The 10,380-nt window shown below is 45.7% G+C and overlaps 1 protein-coding gene across 3 annotated transcripts in view; it reads right to left on the reverse strand.

The window, feature by feature from the left end:
* CCDC88C (coiled-coil and HOOK domain protein 88C) overlaps nt 1-10,318 on the reverse strand; it is a 103,576-nt gene extending 93,258 nt beyond the window's left edge. For all 3 annotated transcript variants that reach the window (XM_087747522.1, XM_087747523.1, XM_087747521.1), the window contains exons 1-3: nt 9,804-10,318; nt 9,586-9,686; nt 318-426 (exon numbers count right to left, since the gene is read on the reverse strand). In XM_087747522.1, coding sequence (XP_087603648.1) covers nt 318-426; nt 9,586-9,686; nt 9,804-9,863 — 270 coding nt within the window. In that variant the 5' untranslated portion in view covers nt 9,864-10,318. The remainder of the gene's footprint in view (nt 1-317; nt 427-9,585; nt 9,687-9,803) is intronic.
* Nucleotides 10,319-10,380: the final 62 nt, after the last annotated feature.

The raw sequence follows: 10,380 nt of genomic DNA on the forward strand, positions 1-10,380 counted from the left end.
CCTTCACATAAACACCCCACAACCCCACCACAAAAGAACCTTTTTACTACATCTATCTCCAAGTGCTATCACAGCCTTCGAGCACAATTTCTTCTTTAAAGAAGAGGGAGGCAGGGAAGCAGCCTCTGGCCATGAGGGATAGAGAAGGTAGCCGTATTATTGTTTCATAAGGAAAGCATGGCTGGAAGTACTTTTACACAAACACAATTTCCTCTCCATTTCCTGGAGCAAGCTTCTTTTTGAGCCACCAGCCCCTGCACTAGCTGAAACATTATAGCAATCACCACAGATCAACGAGCAGAGAGCAGAAATCTCACCTGATAGTAAGTCTTAATGTTTCTGACTAAGATGGTCAGGTTTTGAACCCTCAGATAGGTGTCATTATTTACGTGCTTGTTGACGCGTTGGTTGGTTGGTCGAGGATCTCTATTAAAAGAGGAAAAAGAAAATAAAGTATTACTAGTTTACTCAGTGCTAAGACTTAGCATCTCAATTATGCACCATTAGGAAAACCCTTAAAAATTTACCCATTAAACGTGCTGACATAATTATACAGGATACATATACATTAATTCATGACAGAGTAAGCTTATTACCTTTGCACCTATGTATAACTTGGAAATCCTCCTGCGTGCCACAAAGTAACCGACTTCAGGTTAACCCACACAGCAATTCAGAGCAGCTTCTCTCCTTATTTACATTTCCGCGAAGCAAAGAGCATATTTAGTTTGCGCACACTAGATCAAAGCAGTCTCTGATAATAAGAGGTTTATCTTATTCAAATAAAGGGAAGTCTAGAAAAGATTACCATGTCTTTCTTGGCTTTGGAGTTTTATGACAAGAGGAGGGTGTTAACGCTTGATCAATGATCACTCTGCAAACTGCAAAACCCACATGTATTATACACTGAAATGAAGGGAAAAAGGAGCACTGCACTTTATTATAAACATGTCATCTAACTAGATCTCTTTCATATACCCACTATGTCACAAAAAACAGCTTTACTGGGCTCTAATTCTACTGGACTTCAAGATATGAACAAAATATAAACATAAGCAGAGACATAAGCAAGACAGGAAAAAAAGTTGGTGGAGAGATTTTAGGGAAAGAAGCCTGAAGGTTTTGTTTGAATTTAAAGGAAGCAAATCAAAATTGCACCTGAAGCAGTTTTATTTCTAAAATTAAAAAATAAAGCATAAGGAAAAAAGCTGCAGGTAATTTAACATGAACGTGCACCTTCAGATTCTCTGTGTACACCCTAACATGTTACAAAAAAAGGAACCTGAAAACCTTTATCTGCCAATAGCATAGACCAAAGCTTTGCGTTTCCCCTCTAATAAAGACTCTTATCAGCAAACTCCCACACAATCCAAACACCTGCCTCCCAGAGCTCTGCTTTGGCTGTTAATTAAGCCATTCACAGCTCTTCCAGGGCCAAATATTGAACTCAGGCATTGACAAGGAAATAAGAGAGGAGCTGATCCAATATTTATTTTTAAAATATATCTGCCAAAGTTTACATAAGTATGTCAAAGAGCTTTTTCTTTTTATTATTTTTTTTAAACGCACAACCATCCCAAAGCACCTCTCTAGAAAAAGCAGGGCTACATGTATAAATATGACAGAATACAAAGATATTCTAGAGATGAGAGAAAACTGCCTTGGCAGCAGATAACATCTGACACAGTATTTATTTAGCAGGGTTCAAGCAAACTGAAGTACAGATGACCAAAACTGCCACCGATGTAAACTAGCAAGACCTCACACAGCCTTTACAGCAGCAAAGCATTTTGTATACTGATTGGCACTGTAATAAATTATGGAAAAAAAGAGAACAAAGAGAGGTAACTGTAACAAGCTTTTAAAGTAAAATCTGTAATAAGTATTCCATTTTACTGATGCTCAGATACAGGAGTGCAGAAGCCATACCCATGCACAGTTAGACAGCATGGGTCTTCAGCAACACAGCAAGTTGGAGAGTCTAAATGACACCTGGACTTGAACTCAGAGAGTACCTTGCCTTCAGTACTCTCTAAGCAGATGCTGGATCCTGAAGGAGGCTGGATGCTTAGCCTTTTTAGGCAAGATCACACCAACAAACCAGGAAGCTAAAAGGGAAGAAATGTACAGAAAAGAGAAGCTGGCCAAACAGAAGGGTCAGCCTATAGTTCCCATTTCCATGTGAAAGCTCATGTAGGCAGCACGCTGCCATGCCACCATCCGGCAGTGACCCAGGTCTACTGCCAGGAAGAGAAAGCTTTGACTGCATAGCAGAGCAATATTCCACGACCCTTCCCAAAACTGCACAAAATGGGGCAAAAATCCACAAAACGCACCCACCAGCCACAGCAAAGGAGAGGCATTTTCTTCAACAGTTGTAGGCAGTGTAACTGCAGGACTTTGATGAGGTTTTCAAAAGCACGTAAGACACAGAAGAACTCCTCCTTCCAACACAAGACCTGCTCATCCTTTGGCACAGTGGAGCTAGTAGTCTGTTGGGTCACAACAACCCCATGCAACGCTACAGGCTGGGGGAGGAGTGGCTGGAGAGATGCCTGGCAGAAAAGGACCTGGGGGTGTTGGTTGACAGCCGCCTGAACATGAGCCAGCAGTGTGCTCAGGTGGCCAAGAGGGCCAATGGCATCCTGGCCTATATCAAGAATAGCATGGCCCACAGGACTAGGGAAGTGATCGTCCCCCTGTACTCAGCATTGGTGAGGCTGCACCTCGAGTACTGTGTTCAGTTTTGGGCCCCTCACTACAAGAAGGACATCGAGGTGCTGCAGCGTGTCCAGAGAAGGGCAACAAAATTAGTGAAGGGTCTAGAGCACAAGTCCTATGAGGACTGGCTGAGGGAACTGGGGTTGTTTAGTCTGGAGAAGAGGAGGCTGAGGGGAGACCTTATTGCTCTCTACAGCTACCTGAAAGGAGGCTGTAGTGAGGTGGGGGTCAGTCTCTTCCCCCTAGTAACGAGTGATAGGACGAGAGGAAACGGCCTCAAGCTGTGCCAGGGGAGGTTTAGGTTGGATATTAGGAAAAAATTCTTCACCGAAAGGGTGGTCAAGCATTGGAACAGGCTGCCCAGGGAAGTGTTTGAGTCCCCATCCCTGGAGGTATTTAAAAGAAGGGTAGATGTGGTGCTTGAGGACATGGTATAGACGGACTTGGCAGTGCTAGGTTAACGGTTGGACTCGATGATCTTAAGGGTCTTTTCCAACCTTGACGATTCTATGATTCTATAAAAACATATGCATTGGCAGGACCGGGCCTTCAGAAGCAATTCTGGAACTTTTATCCTATCATCTTCATTGAGGGTAATTGGTTGCCCCAAGAGCCCTTAATGCTGTTGACCTCGGGGTCCTCTTAACCTGGAGCCAAGCTGCAGCACGCATTGTGTCGCTCTGGCAGTCCTGCCTCCTCCTCCTCCTCACAGACAAGGAAGTTAAAAGCTTTTCTGAAAACAGCATGTAGCTCAAAAAAATGACTGTTTGGATTTCTGAATATGTTGTGTAACCAACTTCATCCAGCACCTCAGCTCACTTCAGAGAGGACCCTTTGCACAAGATGTGAAAGGCCAGCACAGCCTACGCTTCAAACTACCACAGGGCTTATTGTCTCCACAGGGAAAACTGAACAATTCCTTCTCAACAAGCAATATTCCATTTCTTCTTCATTTGTTACCATACTTCTTAATCCTGGATCAGATAAGCTCGAGTACCGACTACAGCTGCCCTAGCTCCACAGCCGAGAACCTGGAGGAGTCACAGAAAGCTGCTCTTGGAGGCAGTGGGAGGTTCCCTAAAAAAGACAAGATTTATTCTTTTCGATTTACCGGGTAAGCTCAGTTTTATCCAGTTGAACTGGCAAAACATCTCTTGACCTAATACGCATGGAGATGAACACTTAAAACAATCAAGGGTTCAAGGCATGTGTTTATTCAGAAAGAATATATTTGTTGCATTTTTCAAACATTTTCTGCGTCAGACCTCCTGCGCAGAACAACTGTGTCGCGTTATGCGAGGTCAGCTGGACCCCTCCTGCTGCTGCTGTCTCCTCCAGGTCACTCACCGAGACACCTCAGGGCACGTGGAAGGGGTGAGATGGAGGAGCCAGGAGAGGCAGCAAACGGGCCTCCCGCCGCAGGAGCGGACCCGGGCCCCCCTGCCGCCTCCTCCCCAGAGGAGCCGAGAGTGGCCCAGAGGCGGGCAGGCCTCGCCGCAGGGGAACAGGGCGACACCAAGACGGAGCAGGCCTGAGGTGACCTGCGCTCAGGGAAGGAGCGAGCTGCCAGAAAACCCGCAGCCCCGCACGCTTACTGATCTCAAGTGAAAGAAAAAGGCTAAAAACCTAGAGAGATCGAGGTGCTCAAAACACAACTCAAACAGCCTGATCTACAGCAGGGCAAAGTAGGAAGGGGAAGCAGCGTCCTCAAGGAAAAAAAGCACCTGAATAAAATTACACCATAAGAAGCTAATTCTGTGTTTAAAGATGTTTCTACCCTAAAGAAAACGGAGCTGTTGGTACCACACTCTGCACATTATAGCACCCGTTTGGTTGGTGAAACTTGTTTATGAAGAATTTTACACAAAGAAACTCTTTCCAAGGATCATACTGAAAATGAAAGAGATTTTTTGCAACACTAACCAGGTATCCCAAATTCCTGTCTGAATGTATTGGAAAAATCCCTGAACACAACCTCAATGAGATGCTTTTTCAGTCCTTTGATGTTTGGCCTTTCTCTTACACACAAATATAATGAAAACTGCAATTCTCTTTTTTTAAAAACCACCTACTCCTCAAGATCAAAAGTTACCTAAATAAGACTGAGGTGGCATGACTGAGGGAGGTACTTCGCAAAGCGGTAAAACACACCCAAGCCAAATAAACAGAAGGAAAGTCTCAAACCTCACTATAGACCCAAACATTTTAAAGTCCTCTGGTCTGTATACCTTCATGACTTTTACAGAGCACAGAGGAAAGGAAGGGCCAGGAGACAGAGGCCAAGTGACGAGTTCAGCAGGCATGGGGCTGGCAGCACAAGTGCTTGAAGATGCAACTCCTTAAGCCACCAATTAATAAAACAAAAGTAACAAAAAAAATTTTCATTTTTAGAATTCAAAATTACAATCCCATTCGAGCAATTTCTGACAAGTAACTTTGATGAGTAAGAGGGAAGCCCACAAGCTGAGCCCAAGGGTTATGAGATGCCAAAAGGAACTTGGCTGTGCTCAGCGTGCCCAGCATCCCATGGCACTTCGCTCTGTAGGTAACTCGCTAACTGAAAATACACCACTCTTGGACCAGTCTAACTCTCCTACCATCCAACTTCTTCCTCTATCATCAAGTGGGATGACACCACTAAGGCTGGCAGGGTTTCTGAATTGCCTGGAAAATGGTAGAAAAAAAATACACCTCTGAATGAGATTTTAAATTAAACGGATGCATATCTTTAACCTTCCGGTATTCATCCCATTTTCTACAAACCACAAGAAGCAGGCACTGACAACGTGGCTGTTCCTGTCACATGGTCTAAATTAGAGAAGACAGATTGACAGTACCACAAACCATGACAACTGCGATTGAAATGGAAAAAACTATTATCGTGCATTTCTATTATGCAGTTTTAATACAAGTAGTTTTATCAGCTGTATTCCTAATACACACTCCTGTTTGCTAAATGTTTTAGCAGAAAACCCTACTATAAATTAGAAGAATTAGAACAAGTCTATAGGAAAACACTTACGCACTTATGTGCCTGCATGTGTAAACCCCCACACCATTTCCCAAATAAAACTTTCTGTAAGAAGTTAAACAGGGCAAATATTTGCTTATGCTTGTAGGTATTATACCACAGCTGCAACTGTTAACACTGAAGGCAGCCTATGCAGTGCCGCCATGTGCTAGTTTCATACCAGGAAGTGACACACAACCACCTGAAAAAAGTTCTTTAAAATTTGTCCGCAGAGAAGCTCATTAACCCGATACACGTAAATCCACCAGAAACACAGAAGCTCAGGACACGACAGTTCCACTTTGAAGATTAACAAACATTTCTGCACGCAGAGTATTCAGCCAGTACTGCAAGCCTGCAAAAATCAACGCGTCCAACGTGCATGATCAGCTTGGGGTATACGCTTGGACAGGGCACAGGAAAAGGAAACCACTCATTTACAGCAAAATGACTTGAAAAAACATTTGTCTTGTTTTAAAATGTAAGTGGGGAAACTAAACGCTGCTATCTGTTTCTTCCTATTAGATTTAGCTTGTTAAGCAGCTAGGCACCACTATTGAGAACTAAGCAATCCCCAACTCTCTTTTAAAAGGGCCTTGCTTTGTTAGGGATCACCAGCAGGCAAAGGGATTGCCAGCAAAGCCCAACAGCTGGTTACCTACTGACCACATTGTGGCCAGAATCTGCCTATGCCCAGGCCAGCTCCCTTCCTCTGCCCTTGTGCCGTGGCTACATCTGGTGTGCCTGAGCAAACTACAGTTTATTCAGGGCTAGCATTCCTGGGGCAGTTCATTTCTGAAGAAGATAGAGCAAAAGTACAGCCCTATTTTCACCTCCTGTCATGCAGCCAGCAGAGACCTGGCAGGCAGGAAAAGCAATAGATGTCATGTATCTCTCTGGTGACACAGCTGCCTTGCTGATATGAACCCACCGCCTAAAAAACGTTGACACCACAACATCAAGCTGTTGGGATCTTCTCCACCCACTCTAAGTTGCCAGACAGCATTTGGGCTAAATCCAACCTATTACAACAGAAACTAGAGACTGACTTAACTCGTACAGCCCACTCACACCTCAAACAGCTAAAGCCTTACTTTCACCCAGCAATCTCCACTCAACAGGTATTGGCCATGGATTAAACTTAAAATCTGCTTAGCTGCAGGAAAAAAATGTTTTATTTTTAATAATGAAATACTCAAGAATTTGGCTTTTGAAATCTTCACGGAAAGAAACCTGTTGATGTGCAGCGAAGTACTGCATCACACCTGGTGTTTAGACGCAAGCTCACGTGCCTCTGTTATTTGTGTTCCAGTAAGCAGGCAAGCAGGATATTTAACCTAAAAAAACTAAAAGTGAAATAACACACGAGTGAGGAGACAGCTATCCACTTAAGGAGCCCAGCTCTTTCACTCTGCTACCCCCTGCTCTCTGCATGTGTGTGCATGCATGCATGCATCTGTGCTTTCAGGCAATCAACACTATCACAGCATGGCGCATCAAATTCTAGCAGATTTATCGAAGGCCTTCATTAATACAATTTCAGCAGGAAGAAATCTCAAGCCAAGCACTGAGAGTCATCTTCAGGGACCAGGACTTGAAAAACTGATGAGCAAGCATTTTAAAATACACATTTATTTTTCTATTCTGAAAGCTTTGTGGGGCAGAAACATGCCTTGCAAGGCTTTCCTGATTTACAGGCAAGCAGTAATTGCACTGCAATTTCTAAAGGCAAAGTCAGGAAAAAGCAAAGGTCATAGTCAGCACCTCTCCTGAGTGCCTCACTGGGTTGGGATACATAAATACAACCACAATCCTTCTTAAGTTAAACAGTCTTGGTCTCTCGGTAGAAAGCTCTTGGTTTCAAGCTCCTTAGACACCATGAGAAGCCCTGCCAAAGCTGCCTAACAAGGGGAAAACAAGCCCTGATTGTGTATAATGGGACAGTTTCCTACTCCACACTGCTTGTGCTTCCCCCACTTACACTTTCTTTGACACCGCTGGCAGAGATGTTTTTTGGAAAACACAAACTTATTTTCCTGACTGCTTAAGGCAAGTAAACATGCCAGGACATTTCTCAAACGCATGATATCCGACAAAATGCCAACTAGTGTCACTGCACTCAGTCAGCCTATATACTCATCTTCCTTATTTCAGTGAGATCTTATTGGTCACTCCCTGACCCCAGAGCACTGTTAAGTTGCTCCATAGACTTTAACAATTTCACATCTCCTTAGACATATTTCAATGGCCAACTACAAAACATTCAAGTTTGCATACATCACGCGATAAAGTACTTCTAAAATACATCACTCATAAGAATGCCACTTATTCAAAAGCCACATAACTTCAGCCTATTTAATAACAAAATTCAAGAGCGACTAAGTATTAAGTTTTCTTGTTTTGAAATAATAAGATTCTTTCACATATTAGGTAACAGTGATAGTTCAGTTAGTTGAACCTGCAGCAGACTCAACTTCTGCTGTTCCTTAATAGTTTGGTTGGTCACCTCCATGCCAAACACAACAGTCATAAATCAAAATCTAATTTCCCAGATCTTGGAAAAGTACAAGTCCAGATCTGAACACTCATACTCAAGGCTCTAATTTGCAGCAAGTTCTCTTTTTAAAGTGTAATTACTCCTTGAGAAATGCTGAAAATTATGTCTTCTCTTTACATCAGGTTTCCATCCCAGCTAAAATTTTACAGCACTATTTTGTTATCCCCAAGCAGGCCGATTGATCTGGATGCTGTTACGAATCATGAATCTTCACCAGCTTCGCTATCTAAGTTCCAGTTCACAATTTCCACTGTTAGTAACATCAAACAGGAAGAAAATTTGATTACCTTTTCAGATGGAGCAGCCAGGTACTAGAAGATAGCAAAACTTGCCAACTTGAGTGGGTGGGGCAGGGGTGTCAGACTTTTTTTTTTTTTTAAGTTACTTCTCAGGAATTTCATTTAAAGATTCTAATATGAATTCTTCATTTAAGTGCTTGGACTTGACCTAACATTGCAAATCACTGGTCGAGCTTCAATTGATTTTATTCACTTAGAAGAGTGCCATGCCAAAATCGAGTGATTTCCAAAGTCTCCTCCCCTGAAAGTCAAATACTTCTCCCTACAAACTCTTAATCAGACATGTTTCAGAGTATTTAAAAGCAAATACAGAGATGATAGAAAACAGTCAGGATCTGCATGCAGCAGACCAGCAACAGGAAAGGATGTGGTTAAAAAAATGTACCAGTTTTATCGAGAATTCGCTTCAGTGTTACAGTATTTTCAGTGTTTGCTCTTTTAACTTATTTAAAAGATATATCGCTGCCCAAAAGATAAATGATTAATGTTTTCTTTCTGCCAAATTATGTATTTAATATCAAATTTTACACAAGAACATAGAGAACTTCAGATGAAGTCTTCCCAGGAAAGCTTCATATCATAAAGTACTTTCATTTTCTTATTTGTACTGCCACATACCTTCCCCTAAAACGTATATGAACAACTTAAGAAAATGTAACTGCTTGGGAAAAAAAAAAACAAAACAAAAAACAACAAAAAAGCAAAAAAACCCACATATCTCCCCAAAACCCTAGAAAAACGTTAAAGAAGATTTCATAGAACTGGACGAGTTTGGTCTTTTTCCCGCCTTGTTGTTGTTATGTTCAAATAGCAACCAAAAGGAAAAAAGCGCAAACCCGGTGCTTTCGCCCTGCACCCAGCCCCTCCAGCCTTCCGACCACAGCCGCGAGGGCACCCGAGGCGGCGGCTCCCCCCGCAGCGGCCCCGGCGCCACCCGCGGGAGCGGGGCCGAAGGTGCTGGGCCCCGCCGCCCATCCCTCGCCCGGGCGCCCACTCACATCTGCAGCATGATTTTGTTCAGGACGACGCCGTCCACCAGCTCCATGTAGACGCCGAGGTTGTCCTCGTCCCCGCTCCCCAGGGCCCCGAAGGTTTTCACCTGCCGGGAGGAAGCAGAGCGGGGTTGGGGGGTGGCGGGAGGGCCCGGCCGCCCCCCGCGCCCGGGGCCGCCCCGCCGGCAGCCTCCCCGCTCCCCGCCGCCCCTCGCTGCGCTCACCCAGGTCACCAAGGGGCTCTGCAGGAAGAGCTCCAGGAGCTCCGAGACGGTCACGTCCATGTCGCCGGGGCCCGGCTGGCGGCGGTGGGAGGCTGCGGGAGCGGGGCCGGCTCACTCGGGAGACAAAGGCGCGGAGCCCATGGCCCGCCGCCCCGCTGCCCGCCGGGCGCTGCCTACAGGGGAAACAATGCGCGGCTCATCGCTCCCCCGCCCCCGCGCCGGGGGGAGACGCGGGGCCGCTCGCCGCCGCGGTCCCTCCTCCCGGCAGCAACAGGCCGGTCTGCCCCCGCCGAGCTCACGCCGCAGCCGCCCGGCCCCCGCCGGCAGAAGAGAGCCGCACCGGGAGAGGGGGGGCGAGGGCAGGCGGCCGCCCGCGGCGAACTCCCCCAAGGCCGGGATCAGAGGCGCGAAGCTCCGCGGGGCGGCCCCGGGAGGCGGCGCAGCCCCTCAGCCCTGCTCCGGCCGCCGCCGCGACGCTACCTGCGGCGGGGCGCGCCCTTGCCCCGGCAATTAGACCCGGGCCGTGGCAGGCAGCGCCGTGACGGGCACGGCCCGCCGCGAATGAGAGGCGCGGAGA

The sequence above is a fragment of the Nipponia nippon genome, unplaced genomic scaffold, assembly GCF_047370975.1.
Source record: "Nipponia nippon isolate SJK-2023a ecotype South Korea unplaced genomic scaffold, ASM4737097v1 scaffold_11, whole genome shotgun sequence".
NCBI lineage: Eukaryota > Metazoa > Chordata > Aves > Pelecaniformes > Threskiornithidae > Nipponia > Nipponia nippon.